At 42.2% G+C, this 12465-nt stretch overlaps 1 protein-coding gene across 3 annotated transcripts; it reads left to right on the plus strand.

Moving 5' to 3' along the window:
• The first annotated feature begins 1305 nt into the window (after nt 1-1305).
• Nucleotides 1306-11321, plus strand: LOC100762783 (synaptonemal complex protein 3). 3 transcript variants are annotated; one of them, XM_027434389.1, is made up of 8 exons: nt 1306-1440; nt 2822-2964; nt 3731-3799; nt 5557-5674; nt 6863-6962; nt 8395-8493; nt 10703-10798; nt 10918-11321. In XM_027434389.1, exons 2-8 carry the CDS (start codon nt 2853-2855, stop codon nt 10978-10980), a joined length of 657 nt encoding a protein of 218 aa, XP_027290190.1. In that variant the 5' UTR covers nt 1306-1440; nt 2822-2852; the 3' UTR covers nt 10981-11321. The 3 variants fall into 3 exon arrangements, with proteins under 3 accessions (XP_027290190.1, XP_027290191.1, XP_027290192.1); XM_027434390.2 differs by having other exon boundaries at nt 2835-2964; XM_027434391.1 differs by lacking the exon at nt 3731-3799.
• The last annotated feature ends 1144 nt before the right edge of the window (nt 11322-12465 follow it).

Genomic DNA, 12465 nt, shown 5'->3' on the forward strand with positions numbered 1-12465 from the left:
TCCCCATCAGACAGGCACATAGGCTTCTTCAGATGAAGATAGATCAATCCATCCAATTGTGATTTTAATATAAAGGAAGAACAAGTGAGCAGCACTCATAAAAGAATAAACAACTGAATATTATTATTAGTGGTTGGACAATGGCATAAAAATATAGTAAAGAACTACCATTCTGCATCTCTTGGAGAGACTGCTTTAATATATCCTACTACTTGATGTGTTGGTGAGTACATGTAACAAGGGGAATCCCACCTGGTGTTACAAAATAATTGAGAAATTTGTGAATATTAAAGAATATTTTGCTAGCCTATGACCCATCAACTCTACTTGTTTATGTGCTGTAAAACGTTTGTCATATGACCCAGGTGATAAGATTATTGATGCTAGCATTACCCAGGGGGATCGAACCAGAAAATAAATGGGAAATCTGCAGACATGAAACTAAATACTCTGAGGAGTACCAACGGTGATATAGGTTAGCAGAGGGAACATGTGAACAATATCAAGCTATCCAGAGTCTGGTGGGATGCAAGGTTAAACAGGGAGGTACACAGCAGGTGTTACATACAGAGCAGGTGTTACATGAAAATATTAATGCTGGTGCTGGGAAAGTTAGGGATCAGGGGAGGAAGTGGATGCAGAATAGATGCAACCCCATACACAGACTCGGGCGAGTCTGTTTCCACCTTCCCACAAGTAACCAATGCCTTTCCTTTGTTTATTTAAAAAAGTATTTATTTTCTGTGTATGTATGTGTGCCTGAGCATATGTATGTGCACCAGATGCTCATGTGTGTGAAGGAGCCTTCAGAGGTCACAAGAGGCATGAATCCCCTAGGACTGGAGATAGAAGGACTGGGAGCCTTCGTATGGGTGCTGGGAACTGAAGCCACATGCTATATAAGAGCTGCAAGTGCTCTTAACTATTGGATCATCTCTCCAACCAAGGAAAGGAACTTTTTAAGACCGAGGGACTAAGGGGAAAACCATTCCTCTGCTGGGAAGTGTGGATTGAAGGAGGGTGTAAGAGACAAGTACTGCCCACTTATCGGTGCTGAAGGAAGTTTGGGGCTTGGGCTAGGTCTGTTCTCCCTTTTGCTTGGATCATTTGCTAAGCTGAGACTCTAAAACGTGATGGGCAACAAGCCTTCAAGGCTACAGCAATAATTCCGATAACCCCAACCGGGCGGGGTTTGAGCCAGTGGGGTTAAGCCAGCCCCACGTGCATGCACACTGTTCCAGCCAATCAGAGAGGCTTATGTTCCAACCTCGTGTGCATGCGCACTGCTCCAGCCAATCAGAGAGGCTCATGCAGCGGAAGGCGGGGCCTAACCAAGTAGCGGCTATTTTACTGTGAGGAAAAAGAAACGAGGCTCTGAGGAGACTGTGTGAGGCGCCTGGTGACTCGCAAGTCCCGAAACCCGCGCTTACGGACCCTGCGGTAAAGCTCCAGCAGTGGGGGTGGAGAACAGAGGCTAAGATTGATTCAAGGCCGTTGAGGGAGGAGATTGGGGATTGGGAGGAGATGGGAACCAGGTCTATTTGTGAGGCAATATTCCGGAGTCTCACGTGAACCTCGGACTGGAAAACACCCCTGAGGGTGGTTGAGGAAGGGGACCTGAGGGCTGAAGGTCCCAGGAGGACCGGGCAGGACTGTGTGAAGGGTGTTAGGTGAAGTGAGTACTATTCGCAACCCTGTGCCCTGCCGCTAGCTTTCCTGGATATCTGGGTGTCCTGGAGTGCTCCTGGAGAGTCTATTTGGTGAATGATTAGGACTCTGACCCGAATGTGCCTCCTAGAGACAGAAACAGTTCAAACAGTTCGTCTCCATGCATAAGTACTTGGTGAGCTAGTCTTTCAGACCAGACACCAGCACCAAATACTTAATGAGGACAGGGTGGGATGGGACCCTGGCTTGTCTCTCCTGAGCAGACAGACTAGTTTGCGACTGAGTGGTAGAGTGACACCCCATTTTACCCTGGACATGGAAAAGACTGGGACTGTGTGTGTGTGTGGTGTGTGTGTGTGTGGGGGGTGGTGACAGCAGAGAGTAACATTTTGTTTTCTTTTGTTTATTTTCCTGGTCCCATCCTGCTCAGACACAAATGGAAGCCGCCCATTTTATGCTGGGTACTGACAGGAAGGATGGGACTGAGCCGGTGGGACAGGAGACAGTGCCTTTTTTTTTTCCCCGGTCCCTTCTTTCTTTGGCACAAGTGACACAACTCAGGCCACAGGAAGCTTCCCCCTTTTTTGTTGTTGTTGTTTTTCGAGAGTGGGTTTCTTTTTGGCATTAGATGCTGTCCTGTAACTATTTCTTGTATACCAGGCTGATCTCGAAGTCACAGAAATCTGTCTGCCTCTGCCTCCTGTGTGCTGGGATTAAAGCCGTGTGCCACCACCACCTGACAGAAGCTGTCCATTTTATGCTGGACACAGGAAGGATGGGAATGTGTAGGGTAGCAGTGGTTGTTACAAGACACAGCGGCCATCTTCTTTTTCCTGTTCCTTCCTAGTCCTCCAGCACATGTGGAAAGGTCACCAGGCCCAGTTCCATGGAAACCTGATACCCGTTCCTTGTTTGTTTTGTTTTTCAAGACAGGGTTTCAAAACAACTCCGTGTTATTTTGGAGGCTGTCCTGGAACTTGATCTGTAGACCGGGCTGGCCTTGAACTCACAGAGATTCGCTTGCCTCTGTCTCCCAAGTGGTGGGATTAAAGGACTGCACCACCAGCGCCCGGCCTGAAACCCGTTCTTGCTTGTGGTTTTCATTTAACTCTTCCTTGTATCTTTAATGTGTCTCTGCACACACAATGTTCAGTGTTCCTGTGCAGCACAGGGAAGCTACAGTCATGGCACCCAAGATCAAGAGCAAATCTCCTAAGAAGTCGAAGATGACTCCTGATCTAGCATCTGATGATTTACAGCAGCTACCTGAAAATATCCCACCTGAAAATAACCGAGGTGAAATAAATAGTACTGGGGAGGGCTGAGAATGTAGATCAATTGGAAAAGTGTTTGCCTAATGTGCAAGAATCTCCAGGTTCAGTTTCCAGAACTGTATAAGTCCAGATGTGGTGGTCCAAGCCTCTAGAACTAGCACCCACGAGGTGGAATCAAGAAGATCAGAAGCTAAGGTTCATTTTCAAGGCCAGTCTAGACTACATGAGATCTTGTCAACACACACACACACACACACACACACACACACACACACACACACACACAGAGAGAGAGAGAGAGAGAGAGAGAGAGAGAGAGAGAATGTCAGGATGCCTACAAGACAGTTCCTGCCCTGCCCCCCCCCACCACCACCAAGGATAATCTGATGCATTTAGATGGAGAACAGGACATTTCGTGGGAACGTGAAAACCGTTTTCAGATTGTGTTTGTGGGCCTTATAATTCTCATTTGGTGTTCCTACCATATGGTGGAGCTGCAACGGTCATAGATCCTCTTGTCCTGTCCTGTGCAGTTAGTTGCTATACACAACATGTCTCAAACAAAGGACACGGTTTACAATGATTTGAACTTGCAGGTCCTTGTACATAAATGCCCCCAGGGTCTCCTCAATTGTATCTCATCTACACAGACATAATTCAATTTATGTGTGTTCTAAAAACCTTTGATGCCATATATCCAGAGAAGCCCCCTAGAGAAGGTATTTTTTCATGTAGGATGATCAAAATGGCATAATAACTTGAAAATTATGTCTTTTTTTTCAATGTAGGAAGCATCCCAGCCCTTGAAACCAGTGGGGAAAACAGTTCTTCCCACAAAACAGGTGGAGCAAAGCCAGGTGATATGTTAAAGAAATTTTTGCTGTTGATAATGTACTTCAGAATAGTCAGCTTCTGCTCTTGTAACATATATTCTATGTAAACCTTGGGGCAGAGGACATTGCTACCCACCAGAAACATAGTGTTTTACCTGTGTTGAATTCAAAGCCAGTAAGCTTTCCTCCAGGGCAAAAACATAGAAAATGGTGTGTGTGGGGGGGTATCCTGGTCTATCTTTAGGAGACATTATTAGCTTTAGAAATTGTTTGAAAGTAGCATGCTTCAATGCCAAGAAGTAGTCATCAGCAGGGAATGGAAGTGTGTCTCATGCCTTATTTTCATACATTCCACATCACAATGGTATTTATTAATTCACTTTAGAGATTTTCATTGTGGATATGAAGTGAGGAGTACTGTGCTTACAGATGTTGGTATTAGTTAATTTGTTTGTTTGTTTTTTTTTTTCTCCCCGAGACAGGATTTCTCTGTGGCTTTGGAGGCTGTCCTGGAACTAGCTCTTGTAGACCAGGCTGGTCTCGAACTCACAGAGATCCACCTGCCTCTGCCTCCCAAGTGCTGGGATTAAAGGCTTGTGCCACCAATGCTCGGCTAATTTGGTTTTTGAGACTAGGTCTCACCATGTAGCCCTGGCTGGCTTGTAAGTCAGTTATGTAGACTAGGCTGTGCTCTGATTCACGGAGATCCATCTGCTTCTGCCCTGTAAGTGCTGGCTTAAATTAAAGGCATGCATCACCATGGCCAAAAATGATATTTAAAAAAAATAAAAGCTTATATACTGCAGAATCTTAGAAAAGTGGATGAAATTACCTATGTTCCAGATTTTGTTATGGATAAGTGATATATCTGTTTTTAATATTGGATTATGCTTTTTAATTTCAGCCATAGTGAGTGCTTATCTCATGTCTTTTTTGTGTGGTGGGACAGTGAGTACCAACAGCTATGAAACAGCACACTCACTACTGTTTACATTGTAAACATAGCACACACAATGGAGAGTTAGTCAACATTAGCATGTGGGCACCGTAGAATCAGAATAAATCTGGTTCTGAGTTGCAGTGTCACACATTAGCCAGATGATCTGTGTTAAAAGTCAAACTCAGAAGCACTTTAGAGTTTTTGGTTTGATAGACCTCTGTTTAGAAATTGTTCAGGAACTGTGGTAGGGTTTTAGCTTAGTGAGAAAGCACTTGCCTAGCATGCTCAAGGCCCTGGTTTCCATCCTCAGTACTTGAATAGAATTGTCCATAAGCCACTTTAGTTTGTTCTTTACACTGTTCAAAATGTCTATGTTTCTTTTATATTTGTCTAAAACCCTAGACACCTACATTAAATACAGTATTTTCATCTTGCCATGCAATAATCTCTGAACCTTTGGAGACTTTGTAAATAGAATACTCTTACACTTTGCATAAGGCAGCCCAACAGTTCCTCTTAATGTGTATTTGAACCGGAGGATACTTTATATATTGATTAAATTTAGACTTTAAATGACTTCTTACAGAGAAATTAAAGAATACTTCTGAAAATCTTTTCGTAAGTTTTGGTAAATCTCTTTAGCTGTGTTTTACATCTAAAGTACAAGTATCAATTTTCAAATTAAGGTGGTAGCTGCTATAAATTTCCATTAACAGGAAGGAGTGGAGTACTCTTGATTTTTAGAAGGATAGCTGTATGTTGGTACCCGGGATCTTTCTAACAGTAGTGCAGTAGTGCTTACCTTATTAACAATAAATGTTTATAAGGATTTTCATTTCAGGGCCTAGTAAGAAACCTCTTCATGGAAGGAGGAAGAGGTATGTGCTCAGTGTCAGCAATACTATCTACAACGTCGAGCAGAGAATTAACCACTTCCTGAAGCTCCAGCATGAGCGAAGGTAAGACTCTCCTGTTTTGACACTTTGTACAACCTTTGCACATTTCTTGGTACTCATGAATAAACCATTTGCTAAGGACTAGCTGGCATTTTCTGTTTGTCGAAACCTCTAATGAAAACTTCATGTGCCTTAGGTTTGCTATGGAAAATAACACATTTCAGCCTACACCCTCACATTAAAACCAGAGTCAGCTGTATTCCTAAGCTGTCAGTAGAGATAATCTTTTTGTCTTGTCAATTTAATGTATTTGAATCTATTCACCATAAAGAATTTGCATACGTCCCATGAATGTGATGGGTGGATTATTGCTAAATATCTCAAAATACTTTCCATATATAGCACATACTCATATGGGGGAAAAGATAAATCTTTTTTTGGTCAATAAGGAAGTCTGTTTTATTGTGTGTTTTCCCAAAATGAATGGAACATAGAAATTTTGTGGGCACGTGTCTCTACAGTTATCACAAGCAACAGGTATTATGTGGAACCTATTTTAGTTAATGCAGGTCTAGTCTTATTTCTTTCATCATTATGTTACATTAATATTTGAATAGCAATAGTTATACTTTTGGAAATATCATGAGCAAGAGGAGTAGACATTTCATTTTATATTTCTAGTGCCTAGGATAATGACTGACAGAAAAAGGCATATATTAAGCTAAAGCATCAGTAAAAAACTGACTGAATTAAAAAGTCATAATTTTTCTGCTGTCCATAACTTGCTTCTGAATCTTTTAGGAGAATAATGTATAAAATTTTGGAGCAAGGTAAATTACAAATATATGAAATCCTCCCTGGCACAATGAGGAAGAGTGGGTAGGTCTCCATAGAATTCTCTGACGGTAGTGGATGTGCATGCCCATTGGATCTGTTCTTCAGAAAGAGGAAACTAACCAGAAGTCGTGCTTGTCAGACAGACGAATAAATACGTGTGGCATGTTATTAAAACGACAGTTCTTCCTGAGTTTTCTGGCGCTGAGGGCTGTAATGTGACTGCTCTCTCAGTCAGGGAGAACAAATACGTTAGTGTAAGGCAAAATAATCCACATCAGCTTCCTTTTCCTGCCAGAATATTTTAGTTGTCGTTTCCCCGTCCTCCATCGATAGTGTTAGTGAGGGCAAGACAGCTGTGCTCTGAATATATGTATTGTAATGCAATATCACAGTGTTCACTGTTATCTTTTACAGGCAGGAGATGTATAAGGAATATTCTCATCAGTTTTTGACTTTGGTTGTGATGTGGAATATAGATGTAGACCAAGTCAAGAAGCATGCAGAAAATCTCTCTGTGAGTATCAGGCTTAGCTTTGAAGGAATCCATTGTGTCAGCATCAGAAAGTAGCAGGACTTCCTGCAGCAAGTCTGGAGGGAAGGGACAGGACAAGAGCTTAGGGAGACAGGAGGGTGGTTCATGTGGTGAGGAGAGACTGGCTATCTCTCTCTCTCTCTCTGTCTCTCTCTGTCTCTCTCTCTCTGTCTCTCTCTCTCTCTCTCTCTCTCTCTGTCTCGTCTCTCATCTCTCTCTCTCTCTCTCTGCACACCACACCACCACACACACACACACACACACACACACACACACACACACACACACACACACACACACACAGGATCACGCTCCTCTTCAGGCAGAGAGATGACAAGATCAGTGATGGGTTAGGAGCCAGCATGATGAGGCCGGTGTGGGGGTGGGGGTGGGGAGATGAGCCGGCACTGCCTGGAGAGTGCAGGAGAAGATATGGGCTTGTATGCCCAGAGGGAGCCCTTCGTGATCCACGATGTGCAGACACCAGGGGCAGGGGGCCCAACAGATCCTTCTGACACAGTGATCAGCAGAGATACAGAGTGAGAGCAGTCAGTGTGCCTGTGGCAGAGCAGGTGGAGGCTTGGCTTTCACTGCTCTGAGTTCAGACCAGCCCACTCCCAGAGGAGACGAAGGTAAGGCTTCATGCCATGGTGGACATGTGATGACTGACTCCCCTTTATCCTGGGGATTTGAATGAGGTTTGGGGGACAAGTACTGGAGACGGGACAGTGCCATCTTTGAGGGGCCTTCCTTCCTGGTGGAGAATGGAGCTGCCCTCCTGAAGATTCTGCCTTCCAAAAGTGGGGAAGCAGAGGCTGGAATAACGGAGGGAGACGAAGATGCTGTCCAGTCCAGTGGTCAGGAGCATGGCCTCTGCAATCTCACCAGTTGGAATGCAGTCACAGTTCAGTCACTCTCTAGTCAGGCTAAATTTACCTCTATGCCTCAGATTCCTAGGAGTGCAAGGAGAGATACTTAAAGTCCCTATCTCACAGAACAGATAAAAGTATTCGGGTGTGTGTTCTTATATTGGTCCAGGACGGTATCTGAAGTAACTCTTACAGAATCCTTCCCTGTTAAGCATGACACTGGGGGCTCTACTCTTACTGGGAAGGACAAAATGGAGTGGGTTCCTTTGTAAGGGAGTGACAGATGAGGAGGACATCTCAGGCTAATTTCTGTAAAATACAGAGTTCACCATTCACCAGCTATGGAGGCCTCTAATGGGTGGCTTTTCAAATCTTTAGGAACTAATGAAAATGTTTTGAATACTGTTAAGAGAATAATCCTGTTAAGTCAAATGAATGTCAAAAATACTTGTTTTAAATTATAGCATTTAAATGAAATATTGAATTATTTTTGCCAAGGTCTTCATTTTTCATGAAATGTTTTTTATGTCTTTTTATATTTATAGAATATACTTGAGGAGCAACAAAAGCTTTTTCAACAATTTCAAGTTATTCATAAGGAGAAAATAGAAGAATTTAAAGAGCTATGTAATCGACACTTGAAGGTCTGTTGGACTTTCCTACAAAATACCCCGTTCATGGGGGAAATCAAAATACTGGCTTTCTTTCCATACTGGGGTTCAATATCTGGGGCTCATGCCTGTAAAGTTCACTCATTTTCTCACAGTGCTGCCATGTGAGGTAAATCTAACTACTAAATAAGCTTCTGCTTTCAGGATTCATTATTCATTCAACTCCTTCTGTTAGTTTTCAGGCATCTGTACTGGCCTGACCCTGGGCTTCTGACAGGATATGCTCTCAGCTGCAGCCACTTAGAGCACCTCCTGTGCACATTCACTATGTTCCCTTTTAACAGAGCCCTGCCCACCTGCTATCCTCCTTCCCTCTCTCCCTCCCTACTCCCTCCCTCCCTCCCTCCCGCCTCCTGTATCTCTCTCCTTTCTTTCTCTGTCTCTCTTTTTTCTTTTCTCTCTTTCTCTCTCTTTCTTTCTCTCTTTCTTTCTCTCCCTCTCTCTCTCCTTCTCTTTCCTCTCTCCTCTGTCCTGCTGCTCCCATCTCCAGAGACCAGTCTCCCCCTCCCCTTTTTATGATCCCCTTCCCTAATAAGAAGCCCTTCTACTTGAACCCTGTCTCATGGCATCTTTCCTTCCAGTGAGTGCTGCTTTTCTTAAATTACAACACCTTCAAAACAGCAGTTGGTGCATTGGTAACTTTACCCAGTGCCATAGTTATTGTTTGGGTGAAGTACTGCTTTTTATATCATGGCATTCTCCCACAATCTGATTTCCCCTTGAACAGTGACAAATTCAGTGTAGGAAGTCTACACATCCTTTGTTTCTTGAGTCCCTTTGTTTTATTGCATTATTGAACTGTGTGTATATTGCTGTATGTGGATACTTAGAATGGAAAGACAAAGCCCATAAGCATGATGGAGCAAAACAGTAAGTGAAGATGAACAGTTAATGAATTGAGAATTATCTATTGTTTTAAGTGCATCTTATCAAATTCTTCTCTGACACATTGAACTTGGCCATGTACATGTATATAGTTACTCCATAATTAATTAATTGTTGTATACTCAAATTCTTTTTTCCGGGTTGATGTTAAATGCCTCGTGTTCCTGTTGTCTTCATCCAGGCTAATTGATTTAGTCCCAAACAACCGAGTTAAAAGAATTCTTTTCATGTTTTGTAATACTTGGCACACACTGGGATACATGTGTTCAGAACAGCCAATTTGAAGTGCTTCTGAGTAGTGGCTGTCAAGCTGCAGTCCTCAGGGGGAAGCCTTTCAAAATCAGCCTGCAGGTTTGAGGTAGCTGTTACTCTCATCCTCATGCAGGGCTGCATTTCCTGAGTACCCTTCATCATCTGCATCATAAATACTACATGCTGCCTCCTCCTCCTTTTCCTCCTCCTCTTCATCCCCCCTCTCCTCCATTATTGTTGTCTTTGTCTTCATCTTCCTTGTCTCCTCCTCCTCCGTCTTTCTAACCACTCCCATTCTTCCTTTGAGTACAGACATTCATGGTTTGTGCTATGCTTATCATAACGTTTCCCCTACAGTCATGTCGCTCCTGTCTCTTCTTGTTTTCCTACTGGAATATTAATCTTTCTATTAACCTGTAGTCATTAAGCTTTATTTTCACCTGCATAGGTCAACACGCTGCTCATCCATTCTGATGCTAAAGTGTTGTGCCATTTCTGATTCTGTATTCACTTCAGTCACTGAAATATGGAAGAGAAGAAATCATCTAATAGTTTTATAATTCTTCCATACCATATGTCACAACAGTGTGTTTATAGATAGTATCTCTCTATGTAGCCCCACCTGGCCTGAAACTCACTGTGTAGTGGCTATTCTTCTACCTGTAGTGATTGATCCTCCTGCCTCTAGCTTTGGAGTGATGGAATTACAGGCATACATCACCAGGTCTCTCTGCTTAATGCAAAAGATTTGATATAGTATATCCTAATTCATTCAGCGTTGAACATTCAATCCTGATCGTAATCATCCTAATCACACAAAGTTGTGCATCTCCACTTGTAGCAGTATCATACTCAGCTTCACATTTCCATATTCCTTTAGTGGGTATTTTGATTTTCATATAATATACAGTATACTTTTACTTTGGAATATTTAATGGCCATGCCTTGTATTGTAATACATACTGATTTTGAAGTGTAACTGTCCACAGTTTTGAACACAGATGACCATCAGTGGCTTCTAATTAAACATGGCTTTTGGTTTTAGAGTCTACAGGCTATTAAGAGTTGTCGCCGAAAAGCTATTATCGAGGAAGCCAGAAAACAAATGGACGTCCTGGAGAGGAAACTTACTACAGAAACTGTAAGTAGAATATTTTAAATGGAGGTGGGTGGGATTATATAAGCGTTAAATATTTTCTTTCCTAGAATATATGTTGTATCATCTGAAACATTAATCAGATATTTAATAACTTCATTCAGGTAAAGCTGCAGGAAGAAAAGGCTAGTGTTAGATCATCTCTTCTATCCCTGCTATTCTCATAACACCTTGAAGAAAGACGCTCAAACACCCTAATAGCATTTCATCATACTATTAGCTGTGTGAGTCTATGATGCCATGGAGACTGCAACTGAAGTTATTGTAACTTCCTTGTTCACATCTGTGAGGTGCCAGAAAACCTTTACTGACAATGTTTTGTTTTTCAAATGTATTGTGCATGTTGTATGTGAACGTCAATGACATACAAGGTCGTATGTACACTTAAAGCTCTTGCCCTGTGATTTCCTAGATATAGATATGGATATGGTTATGGATATTGATCTACCTGCCATGGGAAATCTTTACTTGGAAACATTTGATTTAATAAACATGAAATTGTTTCAGACTTCCTGGAGTGAGTCATTGAATTGCACTCACTTCCTGACATCTCAAGCATCTTAAAACAAAAATGGTCCCATGCCATGTAGAGGTGTGCTAACACCTGCGTTTCTGTCTCATTGTGTCTTGCTGTGTAGAAAGAAGCATTGCAAACAGACTGTGTTCAGCATCTCCCATCTTCCACAAGTGGAATTTGTTCCTCCACAGTCAATGAGGGCTTCCCCTCTGGGATCACTTTACTTCTTAAACTTTGAATTATCTGGCAGGGGAGCTTCCCCCTTTGTGCAAAGTATGTGTGGGTGTATGGACCTTTGCTACTATTTCCAACTTTCAATATCTCGTACTTGACATATTCTGACTATCAATATCAAATGATACATACATTACCACAGTATTGAATCCTGTATTATTCCAGTGTATGAGTGTCTCTGTGGTGTGTGTGTGTGTGTGTGTGTGTGTGTGTAAATCTTTTGGGTATGTGGTACATTTTAGGCAAGCACAACTGGATCGTTTCTGAGTTCCTCCAAATTACATGACAACCCCACAGGTAGTACAGCTTCTAACCCCTATCATTTCCAGTGTGTGTTCGCCTAAAAACAGGATTGCCATGAGGGATGACATCGTGTAGGCCAAAGGGCTATCCTGAATGTGGGAGGTAACAGACACTGGGAAAGACAGACCCATAGGAAGTGTGGAGAAGATCGGCCCTGTTGCCCTGCACTCTTGCCATTCTTCTATGCACCAAGGCTATGGTATGTGAGTCCACTGGGTTGTACACTTTGGTGGGACAACAGATTGCATTCTTCGCATATGGAAGCCTCCTTCCAGAACATGTTTAAATGGTCTGTACCTCCTAAGCACCAATTTTATTTAAAATTTGAGGAGCACAGCCAGGTGGAAAATGCGAGCAAATTTATGTATTTATTTAGTTTTAGCTAAGTGTAATTTAGTAATGTCAGGAATCACTATTTTCACTATTTTGCATGAAGAATATCAACCTGACATAATACTTTGACCACCTTTTTCTATTCACAAAATATATTCATAAACTTTATTTATTGTGAAGACAAATTAGCCTGAGATTATATATGTATGTATGTATGTATACTGAATGTCTAATGATATGGAATCGGTAAGATATTCAGGCCTCC

This window comes from Cricetulus griseus, chromosome X, assembly GCF_003668045.3.
Source record: "Cricetulus griseus strain 17A/GY chromosome X, alternate assembly CriGri-PICRH-1.0, whole genome shotgun sequence".
NCBI lineage: Eukaryota > Metazoa > Chordata > Mammalia > Rodentia > Cricetidae > Cricetulus > Cricetulus griseus.